Raw genomic sequence first — 24,958 nt, 5'->3', positions numbered from 1 at the left:
CCCCTCTCTGTGATAACCCCTAACCCCCCCCCCCCTGTGATAATCCCTATATGAGCCCCTGTGACAACCCCTAGATATGCACCCCTGTGACAATCACTGCACCGCACAAGCTGACCTACACAGAGCATGCACTAACACACTGCACCAGATAAGCTCTACCTAATTAAAGACAGCCTGTACAGTGAACTATAAACCAACACTGCGCCAAACATGGCACCAGTTGCGCAGTGAGACTAAGCCAAAAACAGCCTGCGAGTCAACACACAAAACAAGCTGAGTGAAATTATGTGCCAGTAACTAGCCTGAATATCTGGCGATTATATTTTTAAAGAGAGGAAAATTTCTTTCATCGCTTCCCGGTATGTACTTCAAAGGGAACGATTAAAGGGCCTAACATTCGGGCTACCAATAAACTTAATCATACAAACTGATCATCAAGTATAGTATGAATTTACCCGTATTGATAACAACTGTCAAAGTTCATATATTACTTTATTTCTGCAGCTACGCTTATCATGCCCGCTTCGCTTTACAATCATCATTGCGACTCCATAACATCAAAATTTTTCCTAAAAATAACCAGAGCTTTCCTTTTGCTAAATAAGAATATCCTTTATACATGAAAAATATATATAGAACAATTGACCTGAACTTTACATACGAAAACTGGAATTGAATGAATTTAATTAGATCAATTAAGGGTGCCTACTGCGCATGTCCAAAAGATGCGTCCTTCTGCGCATGACACAAATACGCGCATGCGCAGAGCATGACGCCTTAGCGTTCTTCCACGATGATCTTCTCTTGGGGGTAAAGTCCCACAATCTGCAGCGTTTGTGAGCTGTCTATAGTGTAGAGCTGAAATGAGAGAGTCATAGTCAAGAGTTGTGAAGTTTTAAAAATGTCGAGCGATGCAGGGAGGGAGGTCTGCAGTTAATAAAAAAATATAGCATTTATATAGCGCTTAAACAGTATAAACCATGTTCTAAGCGCTTCACATTTAAATTCCTATTACGTATTTATTAAGAATGTCTCAGATTGGAACTGAAAAACACCAGCTTCTAGTAAGTAGACATACATTCAGCAAGTTAAATTCAGGGCCGAGAAACAGAAAGATCCATGTCTCGACCGGGAATCGAACCCGTTTCGTCTCAGATTGGAACTGAGAAACACCAGCTTCTAGTAAGTAGACATACATTCAGCAAGTTAAATTCAGGGCCGAGAAACAGAAAGATCCATGTCTCGACCGGGAATCGAACCCGTTTTAGCAGAGGTAGGAGGCACCATACGCTGACGCGCTAACACACTGGGCCACCCGTGATTTTTAAAAACAATGTAAGGCAAACGTGCACCGGAAGGCGTTCCGAGAAGTGCAATCTGAATATACCGCCCTGGTTCAAAGGTTTACCTTTTAGCTGGATAAAAAGTTAGGATAAGGACAAGAAATATTTTTCTAAGGGTTTCGTTTTGAGCTGTTTCCGCAAAAATTGTAAACAGGCGTGAACCTACGCACGCACGTTAGCAAGGGGGAGATAAATCTGACTCAAAGTCCAAACAAACATAAGGCCAAGTTACACGAGGCAATTTTCGTCTGCAACTTGCAACGCAATGATGGGGAATAAAAATTATTGCCAGTTGCAGAGGGATGTCACACGCTCGCAATATTTTTTTCGCAATGCAACTTGTCTCGATTTGTTGCGAAAAGTAGAGACGAGCTCTACTTTTCGCAATAATTTTTCGCAATGATTTGCTGCATTGCCAGTTGCAAAAAGGGGATGTTACACGAGGCAATTACGCGCGCAACGATCATTGCTTTGCCAGTTGCAGACGAAAATTGCCTCGTGTTACTTGGCCTATCCTCAGTGAGGGTTGTTTATCGATTCGATAAAGTGCAAACATGCCGCACCGCACACCTTTATCAAACCTTAAACTCTAGAAAGGTTAGTTTGCCTACAGCACTCACATCTCGCCTGGGGAAGTTAGTGACGACTTTGTATTCACCCTCTAAGTAACCTTTCGCTTGTACAAACGTTAATACCGCCTGGGAAGTACAAGAGCGCACATTAGTAGAAAGGTAACACAACAATGATAAGGGGAAATCCACAGGATAGAGAATTTTTTTTAATTACGAACATTTCACAGCTCACGAAGCATATTTCTTTACAAACACAAAATATCTGAAATATTCATTTTTTTCAGAACGTAAAACACCCTAAAACCCATTACTTTTCAACTATTTTCTCTTAGGAGACTGGACTCGTCTATTCAAGAGACTTTCAAGATGTCTGATCCCGAAAATTTTATCAGTTTTTTTTTTACCCTCTCCCTCACTCCAGGAACATGGCTTGGATAGAATTTGACGGCATCTAGTTTTAAATGATAGGTCCTACCTTCAACCGACTCGTTGCCAGGAATCTCCTCTGGATTCGCTCTCCGTTCGGCAACCAGAACCTCAAGTCTGAGATGGGCTCTGTGCACTCTGGACCGGGCTCGTCCGGTAACTGGTCCACCAGGGATAGCCGCTGAGCCTGAAGGAAAACAAAACAATACTCGTTGTATTTAACTAACTCTATAACACATAGCCGCCCTTTATACACGTCTTTTATCTGCTACATCTACTTCTCCGTGAATTCCATGCATTCCGAAGCACTTTCCTCCTCCGACAAACCTCTTCAATGTCTTCGGTGCAATGACTTACTCCCAAAACACTTCTCCTCCGCGCAGTATTTGCCTTTTGCATTCCCCTCCCTCTTTCTACTTTTGGTTAAAACCCAAACCCAAGCCCTGTCAAATCATACAGTTAAATAACGCCAGCCTTTTTTATGACACTATACTGTTGCAGGGTCTATTACTCCCCTTCCCCGCCTCATCCATTCCCATATAGTAAACATATGCCTCGCCTTCTTAAGCTACGCCTCTCCCCCCCCCCCCCCTTTCTTATATGTTCTCCCACTTATGCCATATCTCTTTAATCTGCGCGTCAGGCAGGGTCTATTCCCATATAGTAAACATGTCTCGCCTTCTTAAGCTACGCCTCTCCACCCCCCCCCTTTCTTATATGTTCTCTTACTTATGCCATATCTCTTTAATCTGCGCGTCATGCAGGGTCTATTCCCATATAGTAAACATATGCCTCGCCTTCTTCAGCTACGCCTCTCCCCCCCCCCCCCCCTTCCTTATTTGTTCTTCCACATATGCCATACCTCTTTAATCTGCGCCTCGTGTAGGGTCTATTCCCATATGGTAAACACATGCCCCGCCTTCTTCAGCTACGCCTCTCCCCCCCCTCCTTATATGTTCTCCCACTTATGCCATAACTCTTTAATCTGCGCCTCGTGTAGGGTCTATCCCCATATAGTAAACATATGCCTCGCCTTCTTCAGCTACGCCTCTCCCCCCCCCCCCTCCTGCCTTATATGTTCTCCCACTTATTCCATATCTCTTTAATCTGCGCGTCATGCAGGGTCTATTCCCATATGGTAAACACATGCCCCGCCTTCTTAAGCTACGCCTCCCCCCCCTTCCTTATATGTTCTCCCACTTATGCCATACCTCTTTAATCTGCGCCTCGTGCAGGGTCTGCTCCTCCTTCAGCTTCTTCTCCATCATCTCCTGCTCCTGTTGCTTCCGTCTCTCCTCCTCCTTGGCCTGGTCTTGCCGCAGCGACTCCTGGTAGGCCTCATCCTGCTCCCGGCGTACCATCTCACGCGCTTCTCGCTCCTCCTACAACAACCCAAGCACTAATCATGAGACAAATCAGCAAGCACTGACATCGAGCTGATAACAGAAACACGTGCTTCTCGGTCTCCCTTTGGTTGCTTTTCTCGGTTTATTTGAGGGGGTGTCTGAAGATTGTTTAGTCCAATTGGCTTCCTGGAATTCATGATAGTAGATGGTGCAGGGTGTAAAAGGTGTACGTACCTCGTCTTTGATCTCAAGCGTCATGGCTTGTTGGAATGTCTCGTGCGCACTCATCAACCCTGTCATCAGCTCGTCAAGAGACACGTGACCTGGCACGTGACACAAGATGTGTTAGAGTCCTACTATGCGGCTAGACGTCACAGTACTCGGGACGACACCCGGGGGGAGGGACGATAGAAGATGACACGGTACGACATGCGGGATAAGAGACGACAGAAGATGACATGGGACGACACGCAGGATGAGGGACGACAGAAGATGACACGGGACGACACGCAGGATGAGGGACGACAGAAGATGACACGGGAAGACATGTGGGATAAGGGACAACAGAAGATGACATGGGACGACACGCAGGATGAGGGACGACAGAAGATGACACGGGACGACACGCGGTATAAGGGACGACAGAAGATGACACGGGAAGACATGTGGGATAAGGGACAACAGAAGATGACATGGGACGACATGTGGGATGAGGGACAACAGAAGATGACATGGGACGACACGCAGGATGAGGGACGACAGAAGATGACACGGGACGACACGCGGGATAAGGGACAACAGAAGATGACATGGGACGACATGTTGGATAAGGGACAACAGAAGATGACACGGGACGACACGCGGTATAAGGGACGACAGAAGATGACATGGGACGACATGCAGGATAAGGGACAACAGAAGATAACATGGGACGACATGCAGGATAAGGCACAACAGAAGATAACACGGGACGACATGCAGGATAAGGGACGACAGAAGATGACACGGGACGACACACAGGATAAGGGACGACAGAAGATGACACGGGACGACACGCGGGATAAGGGACGACAGGAGATGACATGGGAAGACAAGCGGGATAAGGGACGACAGAAGATGACACGGGAAAACAGGCGGGATAAGGGACAACAGAAGATGACACAGACGACACGCGGGATAAGGGGCGACAGAAGATGACACGGGACAACATGTGGTATAAAGGATGACAGAAAATGACACAGGACAATACAATATGAGGCGGTGAACAAACATACACAGTACAAATCAAGCTTTAACGCTGGACCTGATCATACCTTGAAGAACTGAGACCACTTCCATAGCAGATCTGTTCTTCATAACAACTATTAACAGCGGGAATTGCTCATGGGGGAAGCCCCGCACAGTGTCAGCGGCACCACTTCCAAAATTCTGCGTTACCATATCCAGCAGCCTACAAAGAATCACCAAGAATTCAGAGAGCGGGACGTGATAGGGGCAGGTGCCACTCAGCTAACGCCTTTTGTATGTTGTATGTTTGATTGAAAGCTACTCCTGAACATAAACATAATCTGTCTAAAAACCCTAACAGTTGATTTAGACTCCAAGCATTTCTTGGCATGTCATCTATATTGAAAAAAATAATAAGTAAATGTTTAGAAAAAAAGGTAAAGTAATGTGAGAAAATAAGGAATAATAAGGAAATGCAAATAAAATGGATTGTATTGTATTTAAGAGTTTTTGTCAGGCATAATAAAAAAACACAACACAAAGCTGGTGCAGCATTAGTTTTGATAGGGTGCTCAAGACAAGAGAGGGGAGGAACCTAAACAGAAAGTACAGGAAATGCAGGGAGGATCCGGGGGGATTGTTCTCTTTGAGAAAAAAAGCGACAAAATCTGTTTATTAACCTCATAGAAAACAGTATTCTTATCCAGTATCTCCTCGTCCACTGCAACTGCTAAGATTACATGGTGTCTCCTTTGCACATGGTGTTGGGGAGCACTACTCTGGTGTTATGTTCAATGCCTAGGTAAGAAAGTTTTGGTACGAGTCTTACCTAGCCTTATTGGTGTCAAGTGTCATGTCCCACGCCCAGATGACGAAGTTGTTGGAGATGTAGTTGATGATGGTATCGGCGCAAAGAAGTTGACTTTAAGACAAACATACGGGTATATGAGCAAAAAAGTGACTGCTTGTGCAATATACTAGACGGCGTGGAAACCCGTGCAAATACGTTTTATTTTTAATAGAAGATGGATGCAGTAAAACAAATTAAAACGCATGTTCATAAAAATTCTGGTTACTGTCCCGCATCAAAGAACATACAGCGCATGGTCCACTTGCTTTTGCTACTTAATGCTACTGTTCCATGCTCAGAAAACCACCGGTCCTTTGCTGACCCTCCCCTGGCAGCAGAAGAAAATGGAACCAAGGCAAGGAAGACGTAACGCAAACGGCAAGACGTGAAATAGCCGTTTTTCTCCGCACATTACGAACTGAAACTCCACGTTTCACGGCCTAGCGAGAACGAGAACGTGTCTGCTGAGAACCAGACTTAGCATTTTGGGGGCCTTCATATCTCTGTCATCAGCGTCATAGCTGCGCTAAAGAAAGCGCTTGTTCCTTGGGAATGCTAACTGGACACTGTGCCCATTTCATAACCATATCTACGTTTGACATCACATAAAATTCTAAATTCGTAATCTCGTAAAAAAATAACCACAATCACCAGAACTAACCTGCAGAACACATTAGTGAGGATACTGCCATCGTGGTGTAGGTACAGCAACAATGGTCGCCTCTGTAGAATGAAAGACGACAATCGGTCATGAAAGGAGTCTTTACTACAAAAGACGTTTTTACGGGAAAATTCATTCTCACAAACATGGTTTGAATTTATGAAAACTAGTCCAAAAATACGCTAAGAAAAAAAATCCACTCAGCAAAAAAGGATAAAATCTAAGAACGAACTCCATGATCTCTTGCTTTTATGGATATTTATGAAATAACAGAATCAAGATTTGTAAATACATTAAAAGGGTTAGATCATCAGAAAAAAAAAATCAAGAATAGCACTTGAAACAAGATTCTATCTGCTCTCCTCCCACATCTTCTATGAGCTCACGAAGATTAGGGCTTCAAGTTTTATTTCCGGCGGAAGTGAGTTGAAGGTCGAGGTGGTCGATAAATCTATCCTGAGTAGGAAATAACGCATCAGCATTTTTATGGCTCCCTTGGCCTGCGAACTAGGGAAAATTCACCCCCTACAAAGGAATTTATCCACTCATAATTGCTGTATTTTTTTCCTGTATCCCCCACTCTAACTTGTCCCCAAGGAGCGCGTGTGTATGCATGGACTGAGATACGAATGACTCTTTTGTGTATTAATACTCTATTATTGAGTATTTGTTATTACCCTTTAATGCCCTCAAGGGGATCATTTTAGTACGGAAAAACGGGAGATGCAGCCTTAAATCTCGTTCAGCACTATTCAAATATTAAGCTAGAAGACGTCTTTCTTGAAAATACAAATTAAGTACGTGCCGATTTGAAATAATAATTATTTTTTTAAGACCAATATCATGCCCCAAAGACCTTGATTAAATTGTGCATGAACAATGAGACATTCATTATTAGAAGTATTTAAACAATTAAAATTGCATCTGCTAATTTTCTCGGAATTATTCAATATTTCGAAGAGCCGTTTCCCGCGATCAAAGAATCAGCATCACTATGTTATTTCTATGGCGTGATCGGTGTTTAAGAGCGCTTCGATATCACAAGGCATGTAAAAACCATGAAATGAAAGGGCTACAGAACTATTGAAAACAACAAGATCGTCTAAACAATACACTTATCAGCGCATGATGGCCCGAGGAGAGAATGTAACGGAAATACAAGCAAAACAACCATTAGCTCTCATCAGCTCTTTCTCATTTCATATAACAGTGTTATCATAACACCGCCAATCACAGAATCAGATAACAAAAGTCAATAAAGAGCTGCCAAGTGTAATAATTAGCGTCGGTTGTCAATCGCCCTGCGCTAGTCCGCGGTTGTTTTCATATTCATAGCGCATTGTTTGCGACGTTTATTTTGATCAACACTAGCTTAGTAGTAGTGATTTGAGCACTCCGATTGGTCCGCTAAACAATCGCAATTATTTGAGTGCATGTAAGCGAGATTTTATAACAGGGAATCGTGTGTGCAAAATTGACCTCGAGAAAGAGACCCCTACAGCAAACACGGGAATATAATCAAGCTTGTGTCGGATCGACGAACCATATCTGTGTGTGAGCCAAGCGAGCAAAACATGGAGGTTATTAGCAACAACGGAGATGTTCAGGAGAAAAATACGAATAACCAAGGGGATAACCTCAATGAAGAAAACTCAGAAAGTTCAAGCAAAGAAAACACAGAGCTAAACGAGAAATGCGATGACAACCGGCCAGATACTTTCATGAAGCGAATGAGTGGCTTGACTCCAGAAGAGAGGAAAGATGAGCTTGAAAACGGTCTGTATTGGGTCAGAAAGGAGCTCGAAGACATGCGGTCACAGGACCGAACTCTGGCCAAAGAACTCATTGGACTTAGGACTAAAATACAGGAAATCAGCACACTGATCGACACAGAGGAAGAGACAACTGAGCCCGGTCAGAATTAGACAACAAACGGCGCACAGAACTACACGCTCATCGTTTGCAAGTGAATTGAAACTTATTGATCAAAACGCTAGATTTGCCTTGCTGATGTTGTTGTTTGTAATTTTGGATAAAATTTCTCTTAAAATGTCGCATCTCAATTATAATATCCATGCGTATTGTATAGACAAAAAGCTTTCAAAGATTATCGGGATTTGGTTTGAAAAACTTATTGAGAAGCGGCAGACTCTCTGCGGCGAGAGAAAAAATTATTTGCATTCATGATTTTCAAGCGCGATATTACCGAATGTACTTTTTGACATCGTGATGTAAAAAATTCATTTAAATCAGACATGTTATAGTTAAATGAATAAAATATCTTGGTATAACCACATTGATAGTCTTTGTGCTATAAATTGAGTAGCTTTTATTTTTGCATTTAAAATGCAGCTCTGTCGGTAGATGAAGATCCGAGAAGAGGTACGTGCTTCAGTGGCGCTTTAGTTTCCATAGAGAAAGTATAAGTTTAGAAAAAAATATGATGATACGTTTTTTTTTCTCTCTATACTCCATAATCTATAATTAACAATTTTATCGGCTAGATCACGGATAGATATTTCCATAACCACAATAAGTAAACAAAATTTTTGACTCAATAAAAAAAATCCTTTTTTTTCGTTGAAAAATCCTTCCTACGAATATGCAATCCGAACCATGGGCATATACATTTATTCCTTTTAAAACTCAAGGGTAGGTATCTACTTTTTCATCATTATTAATTTATTGCTGAGACTACTTTATTTTCAATTAAAAAATGTTTAAAATATGCACACGCCCTATATAAACATTGTCATTTTCCTATTTATTATCAGCATTATATATATTTTGCGAGGAATTTGATATGCTCTATCAATACAAGTTGAAAACTGCTATTGGGATACAGAAGGGAGACCTCAAAGAAGCCAATTACCCCTACGCTAAGATTAAAAGGATCATTAAGTAAGGATTTCTAATACGCTGTGTCTACTTGCACGGCTTCCGGTAAAGGAGGAAAAAAAAAACTAGCTGCACGGCTGTCTGCAATTTTCTCGATTTTTAGCCTAAATAACAAGTTTCTGGCTTTGAAACACTTCTACGATTATTAAGAACAGCCAAGAGATGTTTTTTAGCTTGAAAAGCTGTGCATTGAGTGACCCGCAAATGCTCGGCACAGTATGAACGAAGCGTGGAGTTCGACACCGTTTTCGCCATAACAGCTGTGCAAGGAGAAAAAAAGTAGATGCACTTCCCTTTTTTCTTTTTGCCATTAAGCTAAAATGAAAAGTTTTGACTTTAATAACCTCCCACCGTTATTTAGAACCGTCAAACGATGGCTTCGAGCCTGAAAAAAATCGCAAAAGGCGACATGCGAATGCTCGGCGCATAATGAACGATGCATGAAATGTCGAACTCCACGCTTCGTTCATACTTTGCCGAGCATTTGCGGGCCGCTTGTTGCATAGCTTTTCAGGCTAAAAATCGTCGCTTGGCTGTTCTAAATAATCGAGGAAGTGTTTTAAAGCCAGAAACTTGTTATTTAGGCTAAACATCTAAAATATTGGAGACAGCCGTACATCTAGTTTTTTTCCTCCTTTACCGGAAGCCATGCAAGTAGACACAGCGTATCTAATATCGGCGGATTAACACCTCTGAAAAAATAAGGGCAAGTTATTTTTCTCCTTTGTTACCTTTGTGGGGTCGGCATCTATTAGAGATCAAACCAATCAGAAATTGATTTAGGTAAAATACGCAGAGGCATTGCATGCACGAGCAAATAACGCGTCGTGGCTTGCATTGCCACACGGTAAAGGAAATTGAACAAGAGTGTTATGACATGAGGTACTATAGCTGTTTATACAAAGCAAAGTAGTTTGATGATGTCAGCGTCGTCGGATTTAGCCCGGATCACACATTTGATAACCGGGATAAATATATATAAAAATAAATTATAATTATTGACATGACAATGACGGTGATAAAAATAATGTTGATGACAATGACGATGATTGATATCATCATGGTCTTAGATGATGATGTATGATAATTATGAATTATTATGATTGACATGTTCAAGATCATGATAGCAATGATTATTATAATGATGTATGGTAATTGTGAATGATGGTTGGATGACCAACATCATGATAACATAATGTTGATGACAATGATGATTATTGATATCACCATAATCTTAGATGATGATAATGATGATGATGATGCATGACGATTAAAAGCCATATGTAACAAAAAAAAAATACCACCTCCCCCTTTGTCACAGAGCCAACCCCCCCCCCCCCCCTTAAGCTAAAAGCCAGAGTTGCATGTCTTCATTTTCTGTTTATTAAGGCGACAGGGTTCAGCGCTTTTCTTTTTCGTAAACAGGTTGGCATTTTTTCCTGGATCCATGCCTAAAATCTGAGCTGCTAAATTTAGCTGTACCATGAAGCTATATCCCATCACAAACTTTGGAAATGCACAATAAAATGTTTGTATAACTGTTGTCCTCCATCTAAGTATGGTGTTCACCTCTTTTGCTGACTTGCCACTTGCATCTCTGATCGCTTCTGTTAGGGGTCCCATGTAAAAATGTGGATGAGTCTCACCATATCTGAGTTAAAAAAACATGTACATACATGAGAGTCAGAGAAAATGGAAAGTTATGTTCTTTTCCAAGAATATAAATCTGAGTCTAAACAGGATTACTTCAGGCATTTTTATCCTAAACAAGGCCAGGGTTACAGACCCTTGGCCTCTTTACCCAATCATTGGGTATCAATTGAATTGAAAAAAAAATTGGCTAAGTACCCCCCCTAAACCAGGATGAGGCTATCAATATTTTCACCTTTTGTAAATGGTATTTTCTTGTGTAGCAAGCAAATGTAATGCAGATAGTACTTAAAAAGTCAAGAAAATAGGAGATGCATTGCTCACCTCTCTTCAAACTGAGCTGTAAATTTAATCAAATTATCTGAAGTGTCTAAGCAATCATCTGGTACTGTAGAAATAGATAATAGGTCATTAATTAGTCTGCTAAACTCATTCATTACATGATCCATGGAAGGAGGCACAATACCTATATCATTTGGCAGGTAGTAAATATTAAGATTTTACAGTCCTGGGTGGGTTTAGTGGCATAGCCAGGTGTAACAATAAAGCCCTGGAGGGGAGGGACAGGTTTAGTGGTTTAGCCAGGGGGGAAAAATACAGCCCTCGAGGGGAGGTTTGGATTAGGTGCTACAGCCAGGGGTAAAAATACAGCCCTCGAGGGGAGGTTTGGATTAAGTGCTACAGCCAGGGGTAAAAATACAGCCCTCGAGGGGAGGTTTGGATTAGGTGCTACAGCCAGGGGTAAAAATACAGCCCTCGAGGGGAGGTTTGGATTAGGTGCTACAGCCAGGGGTAAAAATACAGCCCTCGAGGGGAGGTTTGGATTAGGTGCTACAGCCAGGGGTAAAAATACAGCCCTCGAGGGGAGGTTTGGATTAGGTGCTACAGCCAGGGGTAAAAATACAGCCCTCGAGGGGAGGTTTGGATTAGGTGCTACAGCCAGGGGTAAAAATACAGCCCTCGAGGGGAGGTTTGGATTAGGTGCTACAGCCAGGGGTAAAAATACAGCCCTCGAGGGGAGGTTTGGATTAGGTACTACAGCCAGGGGTAAAAATACAGCCCTCAAGGGGAGGTTTGGATTAGGTGCTACAGCCAGGGGTAAAAATACAGCCCTCGAGGGGAGGTTTGGATTAGGTGCTACAGCCAGGGGTAAAAATACAGCCCTCGAGGGGAGGTTTGGATTAGGTGCTACAGCCAGGGGTAAAAATACAGCCCTCGAGGGGAGGTTTGGATTAGGTGCTACAGCCAGGGGTAAAAATTCAGCCCTGAAGGCAGGGAGGTTCAGTGGTTAAAATACAGGGATAAAAATGGGTGAATAGTGAAGCAGGGGCTTACACATTCTTACTGATCTGTCGAGGGCATGGGACATCATCAAACATCTCATCATTGCCATTCCACCCTTAAACCCCTCCCCCTCCCTCTCTTATCTACAGACCATGTGTATGTAGAGAGACAGTATGATATTACAGGTGGGTGAAGAGGGTGCTTACACATTCTATTGATCTGTCTCGGTCAGGAGAAATCAGCAAACAACTCATCATTGCCATTCCACCCTTAAACCCCTCCCCCTCCCTCTTTTATCTACAGACCATGTGTATGTGGAGAGACAGTGTGATATTACAGGTGGGTGAAGAGGGTGCTTACACATTCTATTGATCTGTCTCGGTCAGGAGAAATCAGCAAACATCTCATCATTGCCATTCCACCCTTAAACCCCTCCCCCTCCCTCTCTTATCTACAGACCATGTGTATGTAGAGAGACAGTATGATATTACAGGTGGGTGAAGAGGGTGCTTACACATTCTATTGATCTGTCTCGGGCATGGGACATCAGCAAACAACTCATCATTGCCATTCCACCCTTAAACCCCTCCCCCTCCCTCTCTTATCTACAGACCATGTGTATGTAGAGAGACAGTATGATATTACAGGTGGGTGAAGAGGGTGCTTACACATTCTATTGATCTGTCTCGGTCAGGAGAAATCAGCAAACATCTCATCATTGCCATTCCACCCTTAAACCCCTCCCCCTCCCTCTCTTATCTACAGACCATGTGTATGTAGAGAGACAGTATGATATTACAGGTGGGTGAAGAGGGTGCTTACACATTCTATTGATCTGTCTCGGGCATGGGACATCAGCAAACAACTCATCATTGCCATTCCACCCTTAAACCCCTCCCCCTCCCTCTCTTATCTACAGACCATGTGTATGTAGAGAGACAGTATGATATTACAGGTGGGTGAGGAGGGTGCTTACACATTCTATTGATCTGTCTCGGTCAGGAGAAATCAGCAAACATCTCATCATTGCCATTCCACCCTTAAACCCCTCCCCCTCCCTCTCTTATCTACAGACCATGTGTATGTAGAGAGACAGTATGATATTACAGGTGGGTGAAGAGGGTGCTTACACATTCTATTGATCTGTCTCGGTCAGGAGAAATCAGCAAACAACTCATCATTGCCATTCCACCCTTAAACCCCTCCCCCTCCCTCTCTTATCTACAGACCATGTGTATGTAGAGAGACAGTATGATATTACAGGTGGGTGAAGAGGGTGCTTACACATTCTATTGATCTGTCTCGGGCATGGGACATCAGCAAACAACTCATCATTGCCATTCCACCCTTAAACCCCTCCCCCTCCCTCTCTTATCTACAGACCATGTGTATGTAGAGAGACAGTATGATATTACAGGTGGGTGAGGAGGGTGCTTACACATTCTATTGATCTGTCTCGGTCAGGAGAAATCAGCAAACATCTCATCATTGCCATTCCACCCTTAAACCCCTCCCCCTCCCTCTCTTATCTACAGACCATGTGTATGTAGAGAGACAGTATGATATTACAGGTGGGTGAAGAGGGTGCTTACACATTCTATTGATCTGTCTCGGTCAGGAGAAATCAGCAAACAACTCATCATTGCCATTCCACCCTTAAACCCCTCCCCCTCCCTCTCTTATCTACAGACCATGTGTATGTAGAGAGACAGTATGATATTACAGGTGGGTGAAGAGGGTGCTTACACATTCTATTGATCTGTCTCGGGCATGGGACATCAGCAAACAACTCATCATTGCCATTCCACCCTTAAACCCCTCCCCCTCCCTCTCTTATCTACAGACCATGTGTATGTAGAGAGACAGTATGATATTACAGGTGGGTGAGGAGGGTGCTTACACATTCTATTGATCTGTCTCGGTCAGGAGAAATCAGCAAACATCTCATCATTGCCATTCCACCCTTAAACCCCTCCCCCTCCCTCTCTTATCTACAGACCATGTGTATGTAGAGAGACAGTATGATATTACAGGTGGGTGAAGAGGGTGCTTACACATTCTATTGATCTGTCTCGGTCAGGAGAAATCAGCAAACAACTCATCATTGCCATTCCACCCTTAAACCCCTCCCCCTCCCTCTCTTATCTACAGACCATGTGTATGTAGAGAGACAGTATGATATTACAGGTGGGTGAAGAGGGTGCTTACACATTCTATTGATCTGTCTCGGTCAGGAGAAATCAGCAAACAACTCATCATTGCCATTCCACCCTTAAACCCCTCCCCCTCCCTCTCTTATCTACAGACCATGTGTATGTAGAGAGACAGTATGATATTACAGGTGGGTGAAGAGGGTGCTTACACATTCTATTGATCTGTCTCGGTCAGGAGAAATCAGCAAACAACTCATCATTGCCATTCCACCCTTAAACCCCTCCCCCTCCCTCTCTTATCTACAGACCATGTGTATGTAGAGAGACAGTATGATATTACAGGTGGGTGAAGAGGGTGCTTACACATTCTATTGATCTGTCTCGGTCAGGAGAAATCAGCAAACAACTCATCAATGCCATCATCCCACCCTTAAATCCCTCCCTCTCCCTCTCTTATCTACAGACCATGTGTATGTGGAGAGACAGTGTGATATTACAGGTGGGTGAAGAGGGTGCTTACACATTCTATTGATCTGTCTCGGTCAGGAAAAATCAGCAAACAACTCATCATTGCCATTCCACCCTTAAACCCCTCCCCCTCCCTCTCTTATCTACAGACCATGTGTATGTAGAGAGACGGTATGATATTACAGGTGGGTGAAGAGGGTGCTTACACATTCTATTGATCTGTCTCGGTCAGGAAAAATCAGCAAACATCTCATCATTGCCATTCCACCCTTAAACTCCTCCCCCTCCCTCTCTTATCTAAAGACCATGTGTATGTAGAGAGACAGTATGATATTACAGGTGGGTGAGGAGGGTGCTTACACATTCTATTGATCTGTCTCGGTCAGGAGAAATCAGCAAACAACTCATCATTGCCATTCCACCCTTAAACCCCTCCCCCTCCCTCTCTTATCTACAGACCATGTGTATGTAGAGAGACAGTATGATATTACAGGTGGGTGAAGAGGGTGCTTACACATTCTATTGATCTGTCTCGGTCAGGAGAAATCAGCAAACAACTCATCATTGCCATTCCACCCTTAAACCCCTCCCCCTCCCTCTCTTATCTACAGACCATGTGTATGTAGAGAGACAGTATGATATTACTGGTGGAAGAGAATGCTAACACATTCTGTTGATCTGTGTCGGGCATGGGACATCATCACACATCTCAGCATTGCCATTCCACCCTTAAGCACTTTCATTTTTCCCCTGTTAATGTACCTACTACAGATCATGCCTATGTAGAGAGACAGTATGATATTACTGGCGGGTGAAGAGGGTGCTTACACATTCTATTGATCTGTCTCGGGCATGGGACATCAGCAAACATCTCATCATCATCATCCTGGACATGGTATGGTTCCTCATCATCATCACTAAGATCTTCTGGACCATCCATGTCCACATCTATGCTGGATGATTTAGATGACCCCTGGAAAGTGAGCACAGTACTATAAGACTATTTTGGGTCTTCCTCATTTAAACATTGTGCCTGTCAGTATATACTGCATGCAGATAGTTATGGAACCTGTAGTGGAGTGAGGAAAGGCAGACCAGTGTGATGCATGCTCCAGCAAACAGTCATTATGCAATATAACTTACAGCAACCACTAAGAAGAATAAAGAGAACACAAAGTGAAATGCTCTACTAATAGAAAATATGTTGGTGAATTACCATTTACAGTACTTACAGGTTTGCTAACAGGAAGATCTTGAGAAGTTGAGCTATCATCTTTTGGGTTCATAATGAGATTATGCACAGGAAAAGCGAGATTGGCTGCTGCCAGTGAACTCTAAAAATACAATATATTAAGCACTTCAAATGAAATACAGATAATACATGATAGTCTGTTTGTCTGGCGATCTGTCCCTTCGTCTGTCCTTTACCGTATTCTTCCTCTAGTGTCTGGAGTCTCACCTCATCATTTGTATTGTCTGGCCAGCCAGACCAACACTGGTTACGAGAGGGAATTGCAGTCAGTGAAAATAGATCTGTTTTAACCTGCATAAAAGGTCAGCATAAAAAATTAAGTATTAACCAGAATACCTGAATATAATCTCAAGAAATTAAAGAAAGAAACACAAACCTCTCCAATGGTCCTAGTGATGGGATATGGCAGGTTAAACTCTTTGGTTGGACACTTAATATTTAGCATAATCTTATCCATGGAATTAGGACCGCTACTGCTGCTACATGCAACAGACTCCGCTTTGAAAGAAGATGTGCATGGCTGCGTAGGCTTGGGTGTCTCGGTTACTCGCGGAGTCAGGAGAACCAAAGAAGTCTCTTCCTTCAAGTAAAGATCCTTCAGAATGGTCTGAAAGAAAATTGCACTGCAGCTTATGGATCCACTTTAAAACCATGTGTCTTCTGCTTTATATTCTAAAAGATTTTTTTGATCATATTTTACAGACATTTCTTATAACACACTCTTGGAGTTTCCGGGAATAGATTTACAAACTAGAATTAAATTCCAGGAATGGCTCTATTTTAACTTTCTCATCCACTTTCCACTGATTTTTGGTCAGATTCAACTTGTGTGTGTTGACAGAACATTGCTAAGAAGAGAAAGGTAACAAAAATAACCTCAAATTCATTCCCATTTGACTTAAAAGGGGCATAACTTTTGGTGATACATCAAAAGCACATGCTAGTTTGGTTGATCATCAAATATCACAAATATAATAAATTATATCATGGAAAGTGTAGGCATGCCATGTTTTGTTGCTCTTGTTTCCTGTGTGCACTTGTAAAAAATCTAAATAATAAAGTTGCTTCATGACAGTGTTAAGCCCTGTGCAAACTGCATCAGCATTGCTGACGAAACGCTGGCAAGACGTTGGCCCAGCAATGTTGGCGCAGTTTGAACACCGTGTTGGGAAGTGCTGGCGGGAGTTGGCCAGTGTTGGCAAAATTTTTATTAAGTTCAAACATTTGGCAAGCACTTGGCCAACATCTCAAGCATGTCACAGCTTCGAGCATAGCACAACTTTCCTGGTGCAGAACACAATCCCACATGTTATTTTTTAATCATCAGACTAAATTCATTATTTTTCATTGTCCTCTTGTCACTCTCAGTCATAAAAATGGCAACCACTATAGCCCTAGGAGACAAAGAAGGACCCAAATTCAACCGGATTCCAACAGAATTGTGGGTTGCCTTTGGAAAACACAAGTAAAATGATGGAGTCTTGGATTGACTTTGGTCCCGTCATGTATGAAAAATAAGTCAAGTTTAAACTTTCACTCTGAACTTCGCACACGGGCTTAATTCGGCCCAGCAATGCAGGCAGGTGCAGTTTGCATAGGGATTTACATAGTTTATTAAAATGTGATTTGTTGTGTAGTCTAGTTTGGGTGTATTGTATTTGTTGTAGGCATGCCAATAGGTTGATTGCCTTACATTGTCTGTTATCTGTAGATGATGTGCCCATCCCAATAGGCTTTGTTGATCCATAGGAATTCCTATTTGCATTTCCAGCATTCTTTTAATGGTCCCTAGAAAAGTCAATAAGATCACAATTAGCTCAAAACCCAGTTTTTAAATAGATTTACAATGTGTTATTATGTACAGGGGAAACAGCCAGGGGGAGCAACACTTCACCTTCTAGCAGCCAAAATACTGTGAGTATAAACCACAATACATTTACTGCATTATTGTTAGGGGATGGTGCAAAACTTGCCTAGAGTATAAACAAGCAAAATGGCCAGGAAGACAGGATAAAAAAATGTCACGCACACGCAGTTGTCAAAGCACGACAAGCGAATTCGAGCATGGCGGATTTCACGATAACTGGCCGGAATTTGGCTAATTTTATGCCGATAAAAAGCAAATTAAAACATAACGAACTAATATTCCCTATGTGATTTAACTAAGAAACGCCTTGGAAGGATTCAAAAGGCAATCTGCTACCGATTTGCTGAACATTTTCTGGATTTTCTGCTATCAATGAGAAGAATGACAGAAACATGGCGCGAAAACAAGCATGAAGACATTGTTTCGTAAAGAAAATCATCAAGATCAGCTTAACTGTTCCAATGAGATCACTCTGAAAATAGTTTAACTTCATTATAACTTCATTACTGACTAGCTACTACGGCATGGACTTTTTGCCTCACCTGTTGGTATCAGATTTTGAAGTGAACAGCGGGTGAGATTTCCGGAACCAGCCGAGGTACTGTTGTGGTAAGCAATGTCACAAATTTTCTGTATCGTTATTATTATTAAAATCTCTGACTTAATTGAACCTCTAAGGTCGCCAAAGATGTTGACCAGCCTATCTTTCACCAGACTATCTTAAGAAACAAAGATTCGGAAATTTGGGCGAACGCACCTTCTGTTCTTTTCAGAACGATTGTCTCCCTCCCTCTACTAAACCATTAGTACTTACTTACTTATTGAATAGGAAAAAAAAAGATTACTGATATGTATATTCAACTTCAGTTGAAGCTAGTTACTTACACAGTAATTCATGTCATTTTTGTAATTAATGTTTAGATGTTATAACTATTTTTGTTGGGAAAATAAAACTCTTTTTTTAACTTTTATTGTTGTTACTGTTAGCTATGTTTTTCTGACCCAGGTTCTTGGTGATTGTGTATTGGTTGGTAAAGTTTAGCTATATCAAGGTCTACAGTTCAATTAAATGTTCAGTATCACATTTTATTCTAGGTACAGGAGTACTGTTTTGGCCTCTGTTCCCTAGGACCAATGCTTTGTGGTTGAGATGGACATACTGGCTCCCAGGTGATACCCCAAGATTTTGGTTTTAGAGGGATCATTGCAGAAATAACCCTAAATGCCTAAATGGATGTGTCTCATACCCTTTAAAGATGTCAATAGAAAACAAAGCAAAACACTATTATATGAACTCTTTACAATTTACTCATTTTTAAAGCATCTATCAACGAACAGGCACACCCATATGATAATTAACCTGATAATTTGACTCAAAAGGCAAAACAACAACCCAAAAAATAACACACATTCCCTGAGTTGTTAATATTTACAGTTAATAGTTCAATCTCAAAAGATTTGTGGATACCAAAATCCTAAATGGAGTAGCTCCGCCCCTCCCCCAAGTGAACTGGCAAATCTCCATGTCCAGAAGCTTGGTGGCCATATGATCTTTGGGGTCATTGAGTGTGTAAGTTGCATGGAAAACTGCCAATCAAACTTCTCATTCAGTGGAAAAATGTAAATACATGAATAATGTTGCTTAAAATTCACTAAAAAGCTGGAAAGTTTTTAGTCAAGCAAAGCTTATGACATACAACATTTAAATGAGAATACAGTACCATTGTGTAATGAATATACCAGATTGTTCTCCCCTACAACTTTTCTGATCCTTTAAGTAATGTTGAGGAACAATTTACAACCTTTACTGCTTTTTGATCTACTATTCCTACCGTCAACCCCTGTGAATGTTCCATTGCCAGACAAGAGGGCATTATCTGTGAAGAGAGCTTTCAATTGTTACTAGTCCCACTGGCCCTCCTAATATGATCTGACTGTAGTAAACCAAGCACCATGCTAGCGAGGCCCTTTTCTATGTATTTTGCTGGGCTGGCGTTCGCTGGGTATAAACCAATTAATACATTTATTATATCATAAAATATTTGCAGTTTTAAAATTTTCTACAAAAATATGCTTATAACCCTGGTTATTTTTTCCAAAAAAAATGCTTTTATGAATAAAGATAACCTTTTATTCATACCAGACTGCAAAATGTTTTAAAATTGAGTAATTGATAGAAAAAAGAATAGCCGTTTCTCACAGAGTGGCATTATTTCAATGGCTGTTATACTCTGTATTTATTTAATAGAAAAATACTAGACATTTCTTGCATATATTTTTATTTCTCTAGGTTGTTTTTTAAAACAAGTAGTATAAGTACAATATTACAAAATATTAAGTTATACCCCAGTAATCCTTGCAATTCAGAAATATATTTCTTTCATTAGCTAGACCTTGTAGGCCATCATTACCAGTGATAATACAGCCTTATTATAGGCCCCTCCTCACAACCACATTGTTTATTTTAAAAGAGCATGAAAACATAGAGCATGTAAGCAATACCTTCTCAAATGAGACTCCTATTCCCCTCTGGAGCCAATAGTTTTTAACTAACTTGAAAGGAGTAAAAATCATAATAGCATGTGTTCATGTCATGTTTAGAGGGCCACTTTATATTATTATCTTTATATTTAGTGATACTCTGATTAAAAAAGGTCACATTTTCATTTTGATATATCTCTGTGGGCTGGGACAAGATGTAAGAGAGGTATTACCTGCATGTTAGTCTTCAGGGGTTCCCTGCTAACAGAGAGAAAGAGAAAGTCCTCTGTTAACACGGAGGTTGGGCAGATCTAAGCAGGGGAGGTGGGGCTGGTTTGAGGGATAGTTTGATCCAATAAAATGGGAGGATGGTGCTAAATGTAAGAGCTTTGACTTTAGGGGTGGTACACCATCAAAGAAATTTAAATCAATGCTGTATGTTTAGGCGTGGTCTTCCAATTCTTTATTCCCTATTACCATCTCCCTCTACCATTGGCTAAATACAGGTGGCTCCAGGTGTCCCCTTATATAGTTATATGGGGCTTACTATAATTATCATACATAAGTCTGTTATACTGATGTAAGTGATCACACCAAAAAGTAGTAGTTGAAACACAAGTGGGTTGAAACACACACAATAACCTTTGGATATTGGAATTTACCAAATGAAATGGTCAAAGTCGTAACTAGGTACCGAACCCCGTCGCTATTTTTCTTACTGCAAATAATTTCTCTAACATAAAGCGATGTCCTGCAGAAATACAGGTATTTTATGCTCCTTTGAAACTTCACCTCCCGTAATCTTGGGCTCATACGAGCATACAAGCACAAAAGAACCTATGTTTCCCTCTTCGTTCGGCCCGGTATCACTTCTTCAACTTCAAGAACGTCGTATATATTTTCACATGAACCATAAAAAAAATACTATGGCTTAATTTCTTTATTATTTATCTAAGAGCCTTTTGAAGAAGTGGCGAGCTTATCTATGCAGCCAAGGCCTTATATTTCACAATTTCGTGAAGATAACTCAACGAAGGTTAACACGATGCGAACACATGAAAAAGCAATAGATATAAGAGGATTTATTCACTATTGAAGATAACACAGATACAATCGAAGCTGACCTTACTATTTGTTGTTATCTATAGACTTGAGGTTTCGAAGCTGAGGGAAATCACACCAATAATATAAGGTGTGAGAAGCCTTCAAAGATCCCCATGAGTTTATACGCTTCGGGCCGCCATTTTGTTTCTTTGCATTGAATTTGTCTCTAGTGCGCATGCGTGACATTTTTTGATCCTGGCGGCCAGGAATTGATGTAGGCATAGGGTGTGCATAGATACATAGTATAAGGAAAACGTTGTAAAGCATTGTGATTTGTTCGCCCTCAAGTAACCCATGTTTTTTTTTTTTCGTATTCACTATAGGGTTAAAACTATCCTCAATTATACCAGATGTGATATAAACCAGCCATCAAATTTAACAAGGCATTTTTTCTTGTTTTAAGGGCCTATGGTACTATCTTTTGAGTCCGTTGCTAGGGAAATTTGTTTGTTTTATAAAAGCTTCATAAGTGTTTTAGACATAAATGACACAAGTGATGATGTCATCTGACCCCTCCCATGGTCACATGACCCAAAACAGAAAAACGTATCGGAAAACTACTGTTCAAATCTAACATTAAATGCATGTTTTACATGTTTTAACATCACTATTTTCTAAAACTTCACGCATCTGATTCGCAAAATTTTGATACAGAGAGAAATGGTTAATTTTTATGTTCTTCACAAACCACATATTTGGTAATAACTTTTTCATTTTTTCAAAAAACAAAAATCCCATGCGCTAAGTTGTTAGCAATGGTAATATCGATGGTTTGAGTGAAAAAAAAATTACAATTGTTGTAAAATGTTCAAAATTAATGTGTTTTTCTTGCGTAATCATGGCCGCCATCTTGTTTTTTTACATCTATTTTTATTCTCTAAAAACATATAAAAATTGCATTTCCTTCTACAAAATGTCAAAAGTTTATATTAGTCTCTTTGGAAAAAAAGAAAGTTAGAACTGGAGTTTCAAAAAAATAAATTTTAAAAAAGACTGGGATTGAACCTGGAGCGCTTGCTTACGAGTCAAAGGTGCTAACCACTGGGCCGCATAATCGATTTAGAGGACGCTCAGCAATTTTAGTCTATCTAATCAATGTAGTGCTTTTCCCTTTCGTAGCAACATTGTTTCGTAGCAATGAGTGAGTACCATAGACCCTTAAAACAGATTAGGTCCATGATACCACTACAGAGAAGACAGACAGACAGATTACAGTACATAGACCTCAAGCTGCAAGCTACTAGAAATCGCCTCCAACCAAACACAAAGCTTATATAAAGAATACTTGCCAACAGAATCTGTATCATCTAACACAACAGGTATTGTTTGGTCTTTCCATTCCACCAGGAACTTGACACGTCTAGGGGGGTGGTGCAAGGGTACTGATTCTCCTATTATTTGAACTTCTGGACTAGGAGAGAGGGGGACACTGAGAAAAGGAGAAGTGATTAGTATGAGCCATGTAAGCAAGGGTTCCTGGCAAGGACAGCATCAGAATGCATTACAGCCAAAGCCATTATTTCAATAATTACACTCAAACTGGACTAGCTCTAGGACTAGGCTACTAGGACTGTACCGTACTAACAAAGTGGCAGAGTGATGTGGGTGCAGGGTGACATCAATTGTCAAGACACTCTCATTGGCGATAATAGTCTATAAAACTATCACAAGTGATTGAAGGTCACTATCATTAATTGTCATTTGCTGTCATGAAGCTTTTAAAGGTATTTTTATGTGCACGCTTTAGAATAGTGTAATTTCAAACGAGCATGCACTGTTTTAAATGTTATTTTCAAGCACATTTATTTGGCATTGTTCTTGTAGAAAACAAATTCTAAGCAGTTATGGATGTTATTCCCTTGTGTGTAAAGGGAATGATTTCATTTAATCTGCTGCTCTGCTTCTTCAATATTTGCCGAGCTCTGCACTTGGGAATGAGAACTTTTATACCGCAAGTCCTTCTTTAAGCCATCGTCAACTACCACATTTTGTTTCAACGCACACATCATAGTCAGTGAGAATGGATGATTGTAACTTGTAACTTATAATCAACTATCATGCACTTTTTAAAAAGGGTGAACAATCCCTATATGTATTTCAATAATAACAGCAACAGCAACATATTTATAATTGTCATTGAATTTTAATTATAATAATAATTCCTCAAACCAATGCCCCCAAAGGACCACTGCTCCGTGAATTTATTAAGTCATATCATTTGTTTGATTTAGAGTGGTTTCATATGCTTAAAATACTTTTTTATTTATTTTATTAATTTTTTGTTTTTGTTTCAATGCTCAATTCGAATATAACAAAGATGTTTCCATGACTATTTTTTTTTCTGGAATCATCCAAAGATTCAACAAAGAAACGCAATGAACAATGCAACCAGTACCTATGCTACATACAAATCTAATCATGTCTCTTTCTTTAAAAACAAATTAATCTTTCTCACCAAGGAAATAAAGTATATAATAAAAAAGAAAATTAAACCACTACTAACATTCTAGATTTCTTTGGGATAAACGCGATCACAAACGAAAAAGACAAAACTATAAAATTTGGCAAAATCCTTAGTTATTTGCATATTCTTTCAAACATTGTCTGATGCAAATTTTCTTTCCGCACAACTTGAAGGTAAATAAACAATTAAAATAGCTTAGTATAAAAAAACAAACATAAATCCGCACATAACATACACATGCATTTACTTATAACTGATTTTCACGTCAGAATGACACAGTATTTTTTCTCTCGCAACCATTCAATTTGCAAATAGCGCAAGTAAACGCCTATAACAAATTATATCAACCTACATTATTGGCGAGTCCGTTTGATCTGCTAACACAGAGTTAACGCATGCCTGTAGAACCATAAAACGATATAAATTAAGTTCAGGATTTCAGAAATTATTTTGCTCCCAAAAACACCGGATCCTTTTCTCCAAACTTACCGTCAAATCCCAATTGTGATGATCTAGTAACGTGATGCATTCATCAAGGTTTTCAATACCGGTGATACTCTAATAAACGGAGAATAAAATATCACTTTACCACATTGATTGTCTAGGGTTATGATGAGTTATACCCACCTGAAAGTTTGCGAGAATCATCTCTCGGTCGCCATACTCAGCAGCCATCTTTTCTTTTTTCCAAAACAGAGCGCGGACATGCGCAGAAGAGAACGACACTCAAATTTGCATATGAATGACGTCAATAGTTTTACACAGGAGTCCCGGTTTAAAAAAAAAAACGCAAAGAACAACTCTTCGCGCACTCGAGTGAACGGCGGTCTAGCGGCCAAATACACCTACCGGAACAGAAACTTTATCCATGAGGTACAGTGACAGCAGCATTCTGTGATGAAATGTAAAATT

At 40.6% G+C, this 24,958-nt stretch overlaps 1 protein-coding gene across 1 annotated transcript; it reads right to left on the bottom strand.

Moving 5' to 3' along the window:
• Positions 1-475: 475 nt before the first annotated feature.
• Positions 476-24,801, bottom strand: LOC5507512 (FAS-associated factor 1). Its single transcript, XM_048723910.1, has 19 exons — positions 24,674-24,801; positions 24,536-24,604; positions 24,399-24,445; positions 22,872-23,011; positions 17,824-17,918; positions 16,507-16,737; positions 16,338-16,421; positions 16,111-16,212; positions 15,707-15,851; positions 11,298-11,361; positions 10,893-10,974; positions 6,426-6,487; positions 5,744-5,836; positions 5,001-5,137; positions 3,922-4,010; positions 3,553-3,723; positions 2,391-2,528; positions 1,964-2,041; positions 476-858 (listed from the first exon to the last, which is right to left on the bottom strand). Exons 1-19 carry the CDS (start codon positions 24,719-24,721, stop codon positions 778-780), a joined length of 1,956 nt encoding a protein of 651 aa, XP_048579867.1. The 5' UTR covers positions 24,722-24,801; the 3' UTR covers positions 476-777.
• Positions 24,802-24,958: the final 157 nt, after the last annotated feature.

Source organism: Nematostella vectensis, chromosome 1, assembly GCF_932526225.1.
Source record: "Nematostella vectensis chromosome 1, jaNemVect1.1, whole genome shotgun sequence".
NCBI lineage: Eukaryota > Metazoa > Cnidaria > Anthozoa > Actiniaria > Edwardsiidae > Nematostella > Nematostella vectensis.
This window is presented reverse-complemented; position numbering and strand designations above follow the sequence as displayed.

Bases quoted from the DNA above. Each gene is read 5' to 3' on its own strand.
- LOC5507512 (XM_048723910.1), bottom strand. From the start codon at position 24,721: ATGGCTGCTGAGTATGGCGACCGAGAGATGATTCTCGCAAACTTTCAG. The intron at 10,975-11,297 runs GTGAGCAATGCA...TTTTTAACTCAG, and splicing joins ACAGCTCAGTTTGAAGAGAG to ATATGGTGAGACTCATCCAC. The intron at 4,011-5,000 runs GTATGATCAGGT...GTCACGTGCCAG, and splicing joins AGTGGTCTCAGTTCTTCAAG to GTCACGTGTCTCTTGACGAG.